This window comes from Plectropomus leopardus, chromosome 12, assembly GCF_026936395.1.
Source record: "Plectropomus leopardus strain MGB_pleo_1.0 chromosome 12, ASM2693639v1, whole genome shotgun sequence".
Classification (NCBI taxonomy): Eukaryota; Metazoa; Chordata; class Actinopteri; order Perciformes; family Serranidae; genus Plectropomus; species Plectropomus leopardus.
This window is the reverse complement of record NC_142187.1, coordinates 35,558,180-35,577,123: the sequence shown is the minus strand read 5'-3', so window position 1 is coordinate 35,577,123 and position 18,944 is coordinate 35,558,180. Positions and strand designations below refer to the sequence as shown.

Sequence of the window (18,944 nt, the reverse complement as noted above, 5' to 3'; positions counted from 1 at the left end):
CACACACACACACACACACACACACACACACACACACACACACACACACACACACAGACACAGACACAGACACACACAGACACACACACACACACACACACACACACACACACACACACACACACACACACACACACACACACAGACACACACACACACTCACACACACACACACACACACACACACACACACACACACACACACACACACACACACACACACACACACACACACACACACACACAGACACACACACACACACACACACAGACACAGACACACACACACAGACACAGACACAGACACACACACACACACACACACAGACACAGACACACACACCCACACACACACACACACACAGACACAGACACACACAGACACATACACACACACACACAGACACAGACACAGACACACACACACACACACACACACACAGACACACACCGACACACACCGACACACACCGACACACACACACACACACACACCAGGACGGCTGCTGGTTCAAATCCCCCGAAGCTTCGACGTCTTTCTGTTCAAATATCGAACATATTCAATCGATCGCCCGACTATCGTCAACACTGTGACGATTTGATGATCGATGAGGTCGTTTTCAGACGAAATATCAAACGTGCTGCTTCTCAGGACCGAGACGACTACATCTAGGACTAGGACGCATCTGGGATTTTAGGACATAACTGACATTTTTGGACATTTCCAGGATTTATGGATCTTTCTAGGACTATAGGGCATTTAAAGTATTGTTGGACATTTTAAGTACTTTAGGATATTTCTAAGATTTTGGGAGGTTTCTTGGATTTTTAAACATTTCATGGAGTTTGGGAGGTTTCTTGGGTTTTAGGACGTTTCAAGTATTTTAGGACATTTCTAGGATTTTAGGACAATTTTAACATTTTAGGACATTTCTAGGCTTATGGGATATGTCTAGAGTTTAAGATGTTTCTAGGATTTTAGGATGTTTTAAGTATTTTAGGATGTTTCTGTGTTTTTGGGACATTTCTAGGATTTTGGGACATTAGGGTCTAAGCTGGGACCTCTGTCCGGTGGTATGGGGATCCTCCACTGGAACTTTTTATGATAAACAAGCTTTATTTTCACTAAAATGAGTTAGAAATTTGCCAAATTTGATGAAATTTCCTTGAAGTGTTCTTGAAAAATCAAATTCACAAGAAGAGGCTGCATGTCAACACGTCGACCCCAAAAAATACAACATGGGAACGTCATCAGATGGAGGCATACGACCGGTTATTTAAAGCTACCGGAGCATTAATCTGATGAGAAATATCAAAATAATTGAGTACCTTGTAATTTTATAGAAGCAAAAAAAGCCCCTTACCTAAATACATTTGCAGGTGTAACAAAAACATTCTGCATTTTTATGTGACAACTGTCAAAATTACACTGAAATAATGTGAACTGGCTGACTAATTGATTAAATAACCAGCTGAGTCACTTGTTTCAGCGGTACTCCTCAACGGCTGAGTCACTGACAAATTACGTATTTGAGATTTTGACTCCAAAATAATTTTTTCAAGATACCAAACAGATATTTTTGAAAAGCTTCTGATGTCTGTCACTTGTCAGTCTCACGAATTAGACCCTTTATTTTAATAAACTGATCCATCCAAACCGACTCACACACAAATATATGTTTGAACAGATTTATTTTGTCGATAATGATTAATCAGGTTTCCTGGTCTCACTGTGGAGCTACGACGGCTGAGAAGTAAAATCAATGAATCCATTAAAAACTGTTATTTTCTTCCTGTACACGCGTCATGAATCCCACATAAACATTTTGTTTTTCACTATTTTTCTGATTTCTGTCTCAGCTCTCTGCGGCGTGATTTTGGGGTCGCTCTGGTCTCAGGACAGCACTGCTGCTCCCAAACCAACATCAGACGACGTGCTGACATTATTAAAGGTCGACCGTCAGCCGCCGCGCCTCCACACAACTTTTTAAACCACCAAACAGACTCGCAGAGAGTCGACGCCGCTCACACCGACCTGACCAGTTTTATCTTTAAACAGCAATTTCACACACAGAGTGAAGAAATATCAACACAAAGGTCACGTTCACATCCTGCCATCACGCAGCCGAGCTCCTCATGCGTCCCCAAAATCATCCACTGCGACAGACCTTCTGTCATTAACCTTTACATCTTTATTTATAGTGCTGATCTTTGGCAATGTGCTCAAAATTAATACTGCACTGCAAATCACGCTGTTGTCTCTGTGCTGATACGTTATAACACAAGACTGTAAAAAGTATGTTTGTGTTACAAGGTTTAAAAAATAAATACGTTAAAAGATCATAAAAATAAAGTAGAAATATTTATTTTTTTATTTATTATTTTATTTTTTTAAAAGATATTGAATAATGATGTTACAAAGCTATAAAACTGTAAAAAAAAAAAAACAAAAAAAAAAACATCTGGACCAACCAGAGACCTGAACTAAACCTGTTTGAATTTTTCTGAGACGAAACATTTTCCAGGACATTTTTTCCTGATTTCGCTCTCTTCTCTTTTAATCTGATAAACTAGTGTAGAACTTTCCAGGTTTTCCAGGAGTGCATGGAATAATACCAGCAGCAGCCTGGATGATACAGAGGCTCCAGGTCGCCCACCTGGCCTGAAATAACGTGTGGGAGGTGAAAAATGAACTTTTCCTCCTTCAGCAGCACCGAAGCTTCGCAGCAGCAACAGAGAGACGACATCAGACTGTGATTCGCCTTTTCTGGATGGATAAAGGTTTATAATGTGACTTAAAAAATGACTATCCAAGGGGCGTTGTAGAGTTTTCAGCACAAGTCATTATTAATAACAGCATAAATCAGGTTTAATTGGGAAAGTTAATTAAAGCAAACAGTGCAACTCTTCCTCACATACAACCTTTAAAAAATTTGCAAAATTAGCTGATTATTGGTCTGATTAGCCAGTTACCAATTATGTATGTAATCAATACAAAGGCACAGATTAGACTGCAAACCACTGACCATCATGTCCATGACCATCAAATAATGTTACCTCATTTCAGTTATATAACATTTCCACAGTATCAACAAAACGTTAGAAAAAAAAATGACAAATAATCAGTTTCATAAACTGAAGATCCATGGCCAAATTACCACACAGAAATATGACAAATTAAATATTTCTTACTTGCACGTAAAAACGCGTCAAATTTAAGATTAAAAAGATATCACTCCTCAAATGTCGACAGTGTTGTATTCAATTCGGCATTGACACAATCCATAAAGATTTCCTGCATTCCCACACAAATTCAACTTTTTTATGTTTTGGTCGCCACATTCCATCACCAGCCTCCGTTGGTGATCTGCGCTATTTCAGTGGGAAAATACAATGGGATTCTGCAGCGAGTAGTTCCGAAAAAAGTAGCTTTCGTCGTGAAACGAGCGCAGTTTGTCGGATCACACACACGCCGAATTTAACCCGGAATGATGACGAGTGAACCCGCCGGCGACAGAGTGTGTGTGTCGGTGTTTAAAGGAGGGTTTTCAGGCTTTACCTTAGTCGTGACAATACAGATGCAGTCCATCGTTCCGAGCCGGGAGTGAAGCCCGGGAAAATAAGCATCTCATCGCGTGCTGTCACTCCTGCTGCGCGTGCGAGCTCCAGCCGGCCGGTTTGATGCACGCTTTCGTTAAAAGTCTCATCATTAACGTCACACATGCACACGCACACACCGAGAACAACCGACAGCCACGACCTACCGGCGGCGGAGAGTGTGCTCACCGGAGAGCCCCCTCCTCCCTCCCCCGGTCCTCCTTCATCCCGGAGCTCAGCGGGAGCGGGACTCTCTGAACCCCCCGCGAGGCTGCGTTCAGGAGCGGCGGGAAATCTGCAGTGTCTCAAACTAAGGCGCTGATCCTGAGCTGCAACGACCAAAGGAAGAAACCCAAAGTACTGTGAGCTGAAAGTACTAATTTCCAGGGCCGCAGCACCAAAATTCAAGGCCCTGTGCACCTGCAGTCACCGTGGGCCCCTGCCCTCCCTCTCTTGATCCATGTCTCTTGATCCATGTCCCTGTCACATCATTTACACAATTTTAGCAAGTTTCTCTGATTTTAGGACCTTTCTCAAATTTTGGGGTGTTTTAAGGAGTTTATGAAGTTTCTAGGATTTAAGGGTGTTTTCAGGATTTTAGGAAATTTATAGGATGTTAGGACGTGTCTCCGATTTGAGGATGTTTCTAGGATTTTATGACATTTCTCAGATGTTATGGCATTTTTAAGATTCTACGATGTTTCTGAGATTTTAGATTTTAGGTTTTAAGGATATTTATAAGGTTTCTCAGATTTTTTTTAAAAGAAAGAAAAAATTACTAATTAATATCCTGCATCCCAAATCTTAGCATTTTTTTTTTTTCGTAGCATCTTAAGACCTTTGAAAGACTGATTAAAGACATGTTACTTCCAACTGAGGCCTCCTTTTTAAATTAATGAATTCAAAGCTTTTTAAGACTTTTTAAGGATCCGCAGGAAGCCTGAGCAAACGTCACTGGAGATTTAATAACTATAAATTATTACAAACACCTTTTTCATTTATTACACCCACAACAGTGCATGTCGGACAACATATATACATCTATATGGATATATCTGTGAAAGGCTAAACAGATATATTGGCTCTAATAGATTTTTTCTAAAGATTTTTTTTTTTTAAAAAATACACAAATTCTTACACCTGAGCAGCTGGAATCAGCACTTTTTTGGCTTTTTATTGTGGATTCATAAATATAGTTACCACTTTACTTTCTGTCCATCAGTTAATTAATCAACAAAACGATGACAAACTTTATCTGTGCTCGTCTCAGGGGCGCCGAGGCGTCCGGCTTAACATCCGACCACAAACTCACCACCAATATCAAAAAGAGCAACAGGTGCCGGCACCGCTGAGACTCAGTCGCACAACAAGACTCGGCTTCAGCTTTTGTTCTAAACTCGAGAGCTTCACTTCCACAGTCACCGACTGCTCGCTGTTACATGTATGACTCAACACCAAATGGCCGAGCAGGAGGAGGAGGAGGAGGAGGAGGAAGAGTGTGCAGCGCTGCGGCAGCAGGAGACGAGGCCGCGTGGGCGGGTGGGAATCACAAGTATGAATAATTTACAGTCCCATGAATGTGACATGTGGCTGCGTCCACCCTCATGCGTGTCATCGTGGCGTGTCATGCCTCCTTATAAAACATTTAGTGCTCCGCAGGAAGTGATGCAACCTCCGTTTTTCACCTGAAAACTACAGTCTGGAAAAAAAACTGATATTCTGCGCATTCCTGCACAAAACTGTGAAACGCTACCACTTTAAAAAGTATATATTTAAGTATTTATTGTATTTTTTCATACTTTGTCTTTTTTTCTATTCTAAATTATATATCTTGATTTTTATACTTGATACTGTTTATCATTATTGCACCAAAACAGTAAGATAAATTCACTTTAAATTACTTTAATTTGAACTGTATTTTTTAAAGTTGGTAGTTGTACTTTTACTTGTTGTTGATCCGTCTAATGAAAGTGTAAAAACTCGACTGTTGTCAGAGCTGAGGGTAAAATACTGATCGTTTGCGTGACGATTTCTAAACTGAGCCGCACGTGTTGGCTGATGTTTGTTTACACTCATGAAAGCGGGTTCATGCACATTGTGACCTATATATTTACAGCACTTTTCAATGACTTTGAGGCAAATTTTCATGACTTTACATTCTCTGAAACATAAAGTGATCCTCTTTCTTGGTTCTTTTTTGTTTCTTATATTAGTTTTTGAACATCTATGTTTAAAAAAAAAAAAAATTCAGTTGGAATAAAACTGAATATTCAATTTGAATTTACTACTTATCACAGTCATAAACTGTAAAAACAGAAATTATCTTTGGATTTTCATGACTTTTCCAAAATTTTCAGGGTATATTTAGTTTTCCAAAACTTTTCCAGGCTTGAAAATTGCTATTTTCATATCTGATGCCTTTTCAGATTAACGCATACGAAACATCCTGCATACGAAAAACAAAGTGTGGAAGTTACAAACACGTCAAACTGAGATCTCCTCTGACACCGTTAACGTTCGCTCATTTCCGCTCAACAACCGAAAACATGAGGATCACGTGATGTTCAAACCGAGAAAACGGAAAGAGTCAAACACACGAGCTGCAGCCTGCAAACACACCTGAGATCCACAAGAACCACCACCATGAAGGTCCTGAACACCAGTACAGCTCCGGTCTCTCTGACGGACCCGAAACTCTCAAAACGCTCCGCACCTTTATGGGTCTCGGGGTCCGGAGGGTTTGTTCGTGTCCGTTTACTCGTTCGGCTTGTCACAGAAAGGAGCTCTGCACGAGTTTTTGACTGGGGGGGGGGCACTTTTGCAAAATGACTAAAGGCCAGGGGCCAAACGCAGCAGCCACATACGTGTTTCTAGGACTAGGAAATTTATTAGGGCTTTAGGGCGTTTCTAAGATTTAAGGACATTTTTAGGATTTTTAAATGTTTGTCAGATTTTAGGACATTTCCCAGATTTTAGGACATTTTAAAGATATTAGGGAGATTCCTCTTAATTTAGGACATTTCTGGGATTTCAGAACATGTCTCGGATTTTAGAAAATGTCTTGTATTTTAAAAATTTCTTGGATTTTAGGAAATGTCCAAGATTTTTCACGGATTTTAGGACATTTCTAGGATTTTAAGATGTTTATAGGATTTGGGGAAGTTTCAAGAATTTTAGGACATTTCTAGGATTTCATAAAATGTCTTATATTTTAGGATATTTCTCAGATTTTAGGATATTTCTCAGATTTTAGGATATTTCTCAGATTTTAGGATATTTCTCTGATTTTAGGATGTTTCTAAGATAGTAGGACGTTTTCAGGGTTTTGGGGCATTTCTAGGATTTCAGGACATTTTAAGGATTTTAGGGCATTTTCAGGATTTTAACCGTGAAAAACACTCAATAAAGATGGTTCACGTTTAAAAAAAGTGTTTCTGCAAAGCTGCTCGTCACAGAGGGACTTCTGACTACGGCGGCCGATGCAAATCGTCAGCAGTGTTTGGTTAGGTTAGGTTTTGGTTCTGTTCTGGGCTCCGGTTCTTATTTTCAGCTGATTTAACGCTAAAGGAAACACGATGATTAAATTATATTCACTTTCTGACGATACATTTTCTCCTGAACACACAGTGGAGCTTTAAGAAGCCGGTGGCCCTCGTGCTCCGTTCGCTGTCGTCTTAAAGTTAAACAATAAAAAAAGTTGATTATTTTTCTGTGATTAGCAAAATCAGACAGTTCACCGTCTGAGGGACAGCAGCCGACTTTTAATGATACAATTTTTTAATGTTTTCGACCTGCAGACACTAATAATTCAGGAGATCAAATCTGATCCGAGCGTCCATTTTTTCATTTTTCTACACAGTAATTTTAACGCCTCAGGTTTGAGGTGAGACACTGTGGGACAGACCGTGAATGTCTCCGGGCTGAGGACAGGAGGTGTACTGTTCAGACCGACAACATGAACCAAAATGAATGAAAGCACGATGAACCATGGCCCCTGAACCCGGCACACACACCGCCTCAACATGTCGCTGTGTTTCCTTCCAACTCGCCCGCTGTCTTTTTCATTATCATTATTATTATTACTATAATGATTAGATTATTATAACTGATCAAATATAAAAACAGCGCTGAGCAGCGAGAAGAAGCAGCTGGAACAAACTGATCCCATCAGACTCGCCTGCTTTTTTTTTTTTTTTTAAATTTGAGATTTTTTTTCCCTTTTCATTTATTTTTAAAGACAAACATTTGGTGATTGTTGGGTTTTTTTGTTTGTTTTTTTTTTTCTTAAAATATTTTTTTGTGATTTTCAAAGACAAAAATTTGGCGATTTTTTTTCTTAAAAAATTTCTGATGACTTTTTATTTCTTTTTTTTTGGTCATTTTTTAAGGTAAACATTTGCTTTAAAACGTTTTGCTGGTTTCGAAAACATTGTGTTATTATTGTGTCAATTATACAGGTTTGTGAAACAAAATTGAATGGCTTTCCAAAATTAAGTGGAGTATTTTTAGTTCTCCTAGACTGTTCCAGGCCTGGAAGTCGCCATTTGCAAATTCCATGACTTTTCCAGGTTTTTCATGACTGTATGCACCCTGAGTAAAAAAAGAGACATGGGATGCACCCCAGATTTAACCATGCAGATTTAAATTTAATTATTCATTTATTTATTTGGCTACAACCTGACACAAAAATATTTTAAAAATGTCATTTTAAAATCTTTAAAAAAATTAATTAACAAACTAAGAATATTGCAGGAATCTTTCAGCTCTTTTTGACTTTTATTCTCCTTTTTTTTTAAAAATCAGAATGACTCATTCAGTCGTCTCCTGTTTGACCAGCTGCTTCTTCTTCTGTGGTTCCACATCAGACTCCAGCTTTTTAATCAGTGAACAACAGCGACACCTTGAGGCCATTTGGGCCGACCCGACCCCCTGACCCTGGACCCAGAGCCCCCCCGCCCCCCTCCGATGGTCCAAAGCAACATGAGGACTGGATGGGACATGCGGCGAGGGTGGACGACACCGACACCCCCTCCCACCAACAGCAGGCGTCCAGTACTTACATGTCGGTCCGGGCCCGGTGGGCGTTGGGCCTGCGCCAACGTGTGCAGGATTTCGTTTAGGAGGGGGGAGTCCTACGAGTGTCGAGGTTTGTTTACAATCAGAGAAAGAGGAAAGAAAGAGAAGAGTTCAGTGCAAACGGACGCAGCGCGCTGCAGCTGCCTCCGCACACATCAGGGGGCGTCTCATTTCCACATGTTTCAGTGCCAGACGGGCGGAGTCACGGCAGAAAAACACTCGTTCAACACCAGCTCGCAGTCTGTCGACCTCCTCCTCGCCCCCGTTTAAATGCATCTTAAAGTGCCTTTTTTGTGTACGCTCCTTTTTAAAATCATGTGATTCATCCTTTGGAAACATAAATATCTGAACTAAACTTGAAGGCATCAAACTATTATTGATCAGCTTTCAGACACATTTTTACCATAACATTTCCAGGACTTTTCCAGGACTTTGAGGGAAATTTAAAAGATGATACTGATCCTCCTCATCAGGTTGTTTTCTTCAACCTATAACAGCTTTTTAAGTATATAAAGCTTTACAAAAAATACTGAATTAAGGACAGGTTCAGGACTGAATATTTAAATATAATTTATAGACTTTATGTAATTTATGAGCGTGGCGGCGTAGTACAAAAAGGCGGAGGCATGTCAAATTATTTTTAAAACACGGTGGAGGTACTTATGTTTTTTATTTTGGCTTTGGGGAGGGGCATATGGATTTTCTTTTTATTTTACTGCTGATTTTTAAAGAGAAAAAAGTATTTGTTTTAATTTCTGGCATTTTTTCAGAAAAGGATCTTAGCATTTTTTTTTCTCGAAAAAGTTTTTAACAATTAAAATGTAACAGTAAAAATGTTGGTGGTTTTTTCTTTAATGATTTGTAGCAATTTTGATTATTTTTAAGAAAAGGTTTTGGCGTTTTTTATTTATTCAATTTCTTAAGAGACTTTGGTGATTTTCTTTTCTTTTTTAAAATTTTGGCTACTTTTTTAAGGAAAAAAAATTGTTTTTTGGGGGGTTTTTTCTCACATTTTTGGTGATTTTTTAAAGAAAAATGTTTGGGGATTTTTTTCCCTCTATATATTGGTGATTTTTACAGAAAACATGCCTTCCAAACCCCTGGGCCTGCCTGTTATATTTAAAGAAATCAGCAAAAGTGGCACAATTTATCAGCCAGAAACTGTAAAAACAGAAATTCAGGTTGGATTTTCAAATGTCTGGTGGTCTTTGAATACATCATGTGTTATTATGGAGGTCAAAACTCCAGGGCTTTTCCAAAGTTTTCGGGGAATATTTAGATTTCCCAAACTTTTCCAGGACATTTAAATACTGAATGCAGTTGGTATTTGCAAATTCCATGACTTTTCCAGGTTTTCAATGACCGTTGGGAACAATGAATAACCGTCGGGACATATTTCGGTGTGTGAAAAAAAAACCCGACTCGTCTGGCACTGCCAACAGGTGAAACACTTTGACCCCATGTGACCCCACACCTGAGCACGGTGGACTCAAACTGACGCTGACTCAGCGCCGTCTTCTGGGATGAAGTCAGCACAAACTAAAAATAACCTTTTAACTCACAAAAAAAAAATAAAAATGCTGGCTCTCATGCGGAGAAGCACAAAGCTCGGGATGATCAGATGGAGGAAAACAACAGAAAGAAGCAGCTGCGCTCGTCTTTTAAAGGAACCGTCCGCCACAAAATTATCAGCGGTCCCATTATCAGGACCGATATTTGGCATTTTGCCAATTACCTGCATCTGCGTTTTATTTTAATGATCGCCAATAAAATGTATTAATTAGAAACTGCAAAAAAGTGTCAGCTTGCATCTACATTGCATTACATTGCACCTACATTTAAAAGCTTTTTTAAATAATTTCTTTGTTGTTGTTGGTCTTAAATTTACTTCCCCTTTTTACACCAAATTTTCAGCTAATTTTCTTGCTTATTTTTGGATCATTTCTTAATTTGTTGCTCATTGTTTTTAAAAGGAATCCAACCAATCTAATCAAGGTTTCAAGGGTTAAATGCCCAGATCAGATAAATGGAATAAAAGTAAAATTATAATGCTTTGAATCTGACTATGAGAAACCTTGTGAGAAAAAAAAGTTAAGGAATAAATAAAAATGTCTATTTAGATTCTCTTTTATTTGTCTGATAATAAACAACAACAACAATAACAATAATAATAATAATAATAATAATAATAATAATAATAATAATAATAATAATAATAATAATGATAATAATAATAATAATTAATAATAATTATTAATAATAATAATAATAATAATAATAACATATACTGAATTTATTTGTCGTTCCAGACACCAGCTGTTCTCTGCTGTTTGGTCCAAACTTCAGCTCTATAAATCCATTTCATCCCAGGACAGAAAATGACATTTTGTGGATTATTTTCCGGTTTCTGGCCAATCCCACGCACTAATATGAACAGATGAGATTACAGAGAAATGGCAGTAAAATAGTCTCGTCTTCTCTTTGTTTGATTTCATCATCTCTGGCTGATCATCTTTATTTCCTCTGAGCCTCAGTCTGTTCCTCTCATTTTACCAATGTTTTCATACATGGCCAAAAGTATGCGGACGTCCCTGTGCGGACGTAAACCCTGCAGGACTCTGAATCCTCTCTCTGTAAAACGCATGACTCATCGTAACCAAAACTAACGGCTGCTGACTCGGCAGAAAAGCAAATCGTTTCACTCTGTGGCGATTTTAACGTTAACAAACTACAGCTGAAAAAATCTGCTGCAGACGGCTGAGATCAGTTTGAATCAAAGCCACAAACTGTGACTCAAACCGTCTCTTCGTTAAAAAAGTAACACAAATGTGAATTTCTCTGATTGAAACTGTACAAACAGAAATTATTGTTGGATTTTCAAATCTGACGGTCCTTGAACACATCATATGTTATAATACCGGTTAGTGAAAAAAAAAAATTACATGTTTTTTCAAACAATTTCAGGGTTAAGTTAGTTTTCCAAAACTTTTCCAGGTCTGAAATTTCTATTTATTCCTGTCGCTCGCATTGAAAGCGCTGCAAAGGATGAGAAACAGCTGATTCATGAAGCTGAAATGAGGAATTATTATTGTTATTATTATTAAGTTTTTACTTTACGACAAAAATCAGAATAAGGTTTCGTCTGGCTGGAGGAGATCACAGAGAGCGGAGAGTTTCTGAGAAATGACCGTCACTAATAATGAGCTACTCGCTGCTGACTACACGGTCCATCATTTACAGTAAACATCACAATATAAAACGTGTTTTTGTGTGAATTTGTCACATGTTTAACTCATCCTTCAGATTCCAAAGAAACATAAAGAAGCAAACAGAAAACCAACAGAAACATGATGATGACACAGAGCAGCAGCAGCCGCAGCAGCCACAGCCGCAGCCGCAGCAGCCACAGCCGCAGCCGCCGCAGCCACAGCCGCAGCAGCCACAGCTGCAGCAGCCGCAGTCGCAGCAGCTACAGTCGCAGCAGCCACCACAGTCGCAGCCGCAGCAGCCACAGCCGCAGCAGCCACAGCCGCAGCAGCCGCCACAGTCGCAGCCACAGCAGCAGCCACAGTCGCAGCCGCAGTAGCCACAGCAGCAGCCACAGTCGCAGCCGCAGCAGCCACAGCCGCAGCACAACAGGCTCCCTGCCATCACACTCAACACTTTCACATGTTGCCACACACGTGAGATTACATGCACATCATTTATAGGACAGCAGGATGCCTTCTGTTTCATTTTTCTTCCCCACAGTGTAACTCATATTATAAATCCCCGAGCCGCTGACAGACGATTGACGCTCCAGATAACTGATCAAAATCAGCCAATACTCATCATGACCAATCCTTCAAGTGATTCACTGATCAGAGAAAAACACTCTAAAACTGTCGTCTGCTCCCAGGAAAACTTGATATCACATGATGGAAACGTTTCCGGCTGAACCGGGCTCACAGACAGATCCAGGCGTGCCACAAAATTAACTTGAAAATGCATTTCCTGCGTAACATGCGTGTGGTTGCTTAAAGCTGAAATAAAACTATGGCTGAAAATGCAGAAATATATTGCAAATTGCTGGAAACATCTGCAAAACTTGAAATGAAAGTTGAACAGCTTCAAAGTGAAGAAGCTACAAATGAAATGAAAGAGTCTCAAAGAAAGAAACTTATGACAACAAAAAAAAGAAAGAAGTTTTTAACAATCTTGAGGCATAAAATGTAAGAAAAAACAGAGACATAAACGTCCTTGAAGAGCAAAATATTTTGCCATCTGAATGGTTTCTGAAGCTGAAAGTATGCAGAAGTAACAAAAGTACAGGGGAAGGACTAGACTACTAGTAGTAGTACTAGCAATAGTAGTAGTAGTTGTTGTAGTGGAAGTAGAAGAAGTAGCAATACTTTTATTACTACAAGGACTAGTCATAGTAGCAGTAGCCGTAGTATCGGTAGCAATAGTAGATGTAGTGGTATTAATATGCAGCAGTCATGGTATTACTAACAGTAGTAGTAGTAATAGCTTTAGCTTTAGAGCAGAATTAATTGTAATAGTACTTCTCCTAGTAGTAATAGTAGTAGCAGTTATTGTAGTAGAAATATTAGTAGTAGAAGCAGTAGCAGTAGTTGTTGCTGTAATAGTCATATTAAAAGAAGTAGCAGTACTTTTTTTAATACTAGGAGTGGTGATTGCAGTGGCAGCAGTGGTAGTAGTAGTAAAAGTAGTGGTATTAATAGTAGTACTAGTTCCAGTACAACATTAATAGTAGCAGTAATGGTAGTAATGGTAGGTTGGTTTGATTTGGTTTTATTTTTCGGTGTTTCTTTTGTCTGACTGTGGATCCATTTTTATCTATATAATCTATATTTGTGTATAAAAGTATAAAAGTCAATATGTTTTTAAAATAAATAAATAAATAAATAAATAAATAAGCCAAAATGAATAAAAAATTTAAATGACAAAAAAGTAATGGTAGAGTAACAGCAGCAGTAGTAGCAGAAGTATTATATATATGTGTGTATATATATACACACACACACACACACACACACACACACACACACACATATATATATATATATAATGTATATATAATAGATATATATAAAATGTTCAAGTGCTGTTTTCTCGTTTCTGTTTTTGTTCCTGTCAGAGTCAGATTGAGCTGGAAACGACCTTTTCTTCATGTCATAAAGACGTTCAAAGAGGGGCAGATGAAGCGTTTCCTGTCTGTTTTTTGGACTCTCACCTGGACGGCGCAGGTGAGTTTTCGTGTTGTTTGTTGGGATATAAAGAGTGTTGGCGTCCGTCCTGCTCGCAGCAGCGTGAAGCCGTTTGAATCAGACGACAACAGAAGCACCTTCAGTCGCCGTCCTGAAAGCTTCCATCTATTTTTAATATTCTCTATTTTTACTCTTTCTGTTACCAAGAAACACCGATGGCCGCGGACCAGTTTCAAAACTTTAAGCCGTGAGCCGTCACTCACGTCCGGACAACCTCTGACCCGCGTCATGTGACCGAGGGGTTTGGCGGTCTTACCTCGATGCTGGTGCTAAGGCTGGGCAGAGTGTCCGAGGTCACCGTTGTGCTTTGAAGGCTGGAGAAGTCCCACAGGTGGACGGGCGCCATGGGGTCCGCCGCCTTGGAGGACTCCACCCATCTCTGACTGTCCAATAAGGTCACTTCGTAAAATTCCTGGATATCTGACGAGACAGAGGAATAAAAAAAAACACTTTTTAACCCTTTAGGGCCCGCTTTGATATCAAACACAATCGCATCAGTCTGAGCAAAAAATGCACTTTTCAAAATCAAGCTTTAAAAAATATAAATTAATAAGATTTTCTACTTTGATTGAGTTTATTTTTCAACCAACATCGGTCCGAATCATAAACATTAAATATTTATTATTATTATTATTATTATTATTATTATTATTATTATTATTATTATTATTATTATTATTAAATATTTATTTTCCAAATTTTTAATGCCAGGTTTTCGTAATGATGTCACTATGTAGATTAAAAAAAACAAAACACACACAAAAATCACTTATTTTGAATAAATAACTTATCCTTTCATGTTATCCTTTTATTTTTCTTTCTTTCTTTCTTTCTTTATTATTTATCTATCTAAATTTGATCAACTATTAAAAGTATTTTATTAATTTATCTGTTTATTTTACTGATGATCAATATTCTGTTTATCCTTTTTCATCTTTTATCTGTGGGTTGTATCCTCCCTCTGGTGTTTCCTCAGCTCCTGGTTTTAATGAATGCTCTTAATTTAGCTCTTTAATTAAAAGTCCTGCTTTTTACCCATGTGTCTGTGCGGCACTTTGTGTCACAGCTTTGCTTGTATGAAAAGTGCGTTATAAATAAAGTCTGATTGATTGATTGAAATATCTCAGACTGAGCTGCTGTGCAGCTTTCTCTGTGACGCCACGTCCAGCCGCCTGTTCGGGTTCGTTATCCGGCTGAACGTGTCGTTGGTGAGGTCGTTCCTGGACGACTCGGGGGCGGAGTCCTGTTTGTTGTTGTTTTGTCTGCTCTCGACGCCACGCGACGACGTAACCTGATGAATGTCAGAGCAGCTGAGAGTGACCTTTAATGACCCCGGCACTGAGAGTGGCTGCAGATCCAGAAACAGCCCGTCTGCTCTCCGAATTTATCATCTGACACGTGCAGACGCTGATATTGGTTTGCAAAATATCCAAAATCTTCAGGGATTCAATTTCTGATTTTTTAGTCACAGAAAAAGAAAATTTATTTTTAGTTGATTATCAACCTGGTAGCTACATTTTGATCTCAGACCAAATTTATAAATAAATTACATATATATATATATATATATATATATATATATATATATATATATATATATATATATATATATATATATATATATATACACACACACACACATATTTACATACATACACACACACACATATATATACTATACTACTATATACAACTTATTTTCTAGATAGTAACGAAATGTAATTAATATAGCAAACAAAATAACAAGAAATATTTTTTAAAAAATAGTTAAAAATGGTTACAAATAAAAAGCAACACCTTACTTTCAAGATAATAATAAAAAACTTTTTCAAAAATTATAAAAGAGCAAAAAATGAAATAAAGAATTATTTAAAAATTATTACAAAAACATGCAAGACCTTATTTTCAAGATAATAATAAAAAAATAAAAAAGGATAAAAATAAAGGAAAAATATAAAATAAAAATAAATGTAAAAAATAATAATAATATTAAAATACTATATAAAAAAGGATAAAAAATAATATAATAATTTTGACATTTAGTTCTGTGATCATAATATACTCAGCAACAGCGTCAAAGTTCTCAAAGTGAACACATCATGTCTCCCTCCACAGGAAGATAGATCCTGATTGATTGATTGATTGATTGATTGATTGTTATTAAAATGAGCGTGTCCCTGCAGTAACACTGCAGTGAGGCTGACCCTAAAAAAGCCTGCAGCCCAGCGGTCACAACCAACACGGTATTTTATTTTTGGACGCACAATTCTGAGGAGGGCTCGCAGAGAGCGCAGGCCTAAAATAAGCGCGGCTTTCTTTGGCTCGCCACGTGGCAGCCGGCCGCCGGCCGCCACAGATGTTTTCCCATAAACCATCAGGATCAGCACTTCAACAAGATCCTCGCCGGACACGGCTGCAGCTAGCGGCCTTTAAATCTGATCAGCCTGCAGCTCTGCGCGCTCGTTTTGGATAATGTAAAATCTTTATAATATATATTATTGTTAAAAACAGTAAAATAATGAATTCAGAAAAGGCTTAGACCTAAATATTTAAATATGAATGACTGTTTTTACTGTTTGTGATTTATGGGGGGGACGACGACAAAAATGGTCAAACACTGGGGAGGGACTTCGTTTTTATTTTGACTGTCAGGGTTACAGGTGAAGAGGGTCTGTTTAGGGAACAACGGTCCCCGTTTATACGGGCGATGGCAGAAATTTACAGACCTTTTTTTTCTGTTGCGTCTGCTTTGGTTTCTTTATGTTGAATAAATAAAAAGTTTGGCGTCGAGCTGTTTGTTTCTCTGTAACAACGCTTTTATTTTTTTAAAAGATGAGGAACGTCACGAAAAAGCTTCCAGAGACAAACTGTGAATAAACCGACTGTTCATCTACAGACTGTCATCGATCGTGACAAAAGCGGACGACAAACACGAAGAAACTCGAGCTCTTCTCTCCGAAACTTACCGAACACAGTCAGGGACCTTTCATTCTCTGCTCTTTCACAATAAAAGCACAACATGTCTCAGTGCCACGTGGAGCTGCTGCAGAAACTCTCTGATCTGCACAGACACCATCACAGACACCATCACAGACACCATCACAGACACCATCACAGACACCATCACAGACACAGACAGACACCATCACAGACACCATCACAGACACAGACAGACACCATCACAGACACCATCACAGACACAGACAGACACCATCACAGACACAGACAGACACCATCACAGACACCATCACAGACACCATCACAGACACCATCACAGACACAGACAGACACCATCACAGACACCATCACAGACACCATCACAGACACAGACAGACACCATCACAGACACCATCACAGACACCATCACAGACACCATCACAGACACAGACAGACACCATCACAGACACAGACAGACACCATCACAGACACCATCACAGACACCATCACACACACAGACAGACACCATCACAGACACCATCACAGACACCATCACACACACAGACAGACACCATCACAGACACCATCACAGACACCATCACAGACACAGACAGACACCATCACAGACACCATCACAGACACAGACAGACACCATCACAGACACCATCACAGACACCATCACAGACACAGACAGACACCATCACAGACACAGACAGACACCATCACAGACACCATCACAGACACAGACAGACACCATCACAGACACAGACACAGACACCATCACAGACACAGACACCATCACAGACACAGACAGACACCATCACAGACACAGACACAGACACGATCACAGACACAGACAGACAAACACAGACAGACACAATCACAGACACAGACAGACACGATCACAGACACAGACACAGACACGATCACAGACACAGACACAGACACGATCACAGACAGACAAACACAGACAGACACAATCACAGACACAGACAGACACGATCACAGACACAGACACAGACACGATCACAGACACAGACAGACAAACACAGACAGACACAATCACAGACACAGACAGACACAATCACAGACAGACACGATCACAGACACAGACACGATCACAGACACAGACAGACACGATCACAGACACAGGCACCATCACAGACACAGACAGACAAACAGACAGACAGACACCATGACAGACACAGACACAATCACAGACACAGACAGGCAGCAGACAGGTCACCATGTCACAGTCACTCTGTCACCTGTATGTCACGTATGTTTGACGTAACACACGTGACACTTTTTGCCATCTCCCAAAGCCCCGAACATAAAGACTCGAAGATTTTCCACTGATATCATCAAACGTTATGTAACGGCCTCTGATGCCTGAAAATAGCTCCAAAAGTCAAACCTAAAAATACCAACTTCCCTCTGCACTTCCACGTCTGTCTCTTTGTTTCTCCTGGATTCGTTCGGCGTTTTTCGTCACGGCCGCGTGGCTCTGAGCGTCTGCAGAATCTCACAGGAGATCCGCACGCCGTTTTAGAAGCTCAGAGTAACTGAACAGAAGTCTTTTTCTGGGCGACGTCGGACCGGACAGAAACATCTCAGCGGCTGCTGGATGGACTGTGATGAAATCTGCATCATGATTTTTGTTTCCATCAGGATGAACTGCAGTTCTCACTCACACATTTTACCAAAATATTGCTAAATAGACTTTTGGGCAAATTTTAAAGACCATACCATTATTTCTCATTAATATGTAATAATTGTTTTAAAATACATCCAGAAGAGAAGAACTAAATGTTTAAATATGACTTGGGGACTGTTTGTTATTTATGAGTGGGGACAGGGTGACGCAGAAAGGGAGCGGCATGTCAAATAATCTTTTTTGAGGGACTATCGTTTTTTATTTTGACTTTTAGGGCGGTGCATACAACTTTAAATGGCTGTATTTTGTGTTACTGACCATTTTTAAAGGAAAACTGCTGGTTAAAAAGCCATTTTAATTTAAAGTTTTGGGTTTTTTTTGTTTCTTTAAACATTTTTGATGATTTC

The 18,944-nt window shown here is 39.1% G+C and overlaps 1 protein-coding gene across 16 annotated transcripts in view; it reads right to left on the bottom strand.

Annotated features, from left to right (window-relative positions):
- Nucleotides 1-18,944, bottom strand: part of LOC121951929 (discs large homolog 1-like protein) — a 122,234-nt gene that overhangs the window by 91,096 nt on the left and 12,194 nt on the right. For 9 of the 16 annotated variants that reach the window (XM_088085991.1, XM_088085975.1, XM_088085976.1 and 6 more), the window contains exons 3-4: nucleotides 14,200-14,363; nucleotides 8,658-8,729 (exon numbers count right to left, since the gene is read on the bottom strand). In XM_088085991.1, the coding sequence (XP_087942117.1) occupies nucleotides 8,658-8,729; nucleotides 14,200-14,363 (236 nt within the window). Of the gene's footprint in view, nucleotides 1-3,559; nucleotides 3,783-8,657; nucleotides 8,730-14,199; nucleotides 14,364-18,944 lie in introns of those variants that run through there. The other 7 variants (XM_088085980.1, XM_088085982.1, XM_088085992.1 and 4 more) reach the window with 2 other exon arrangements.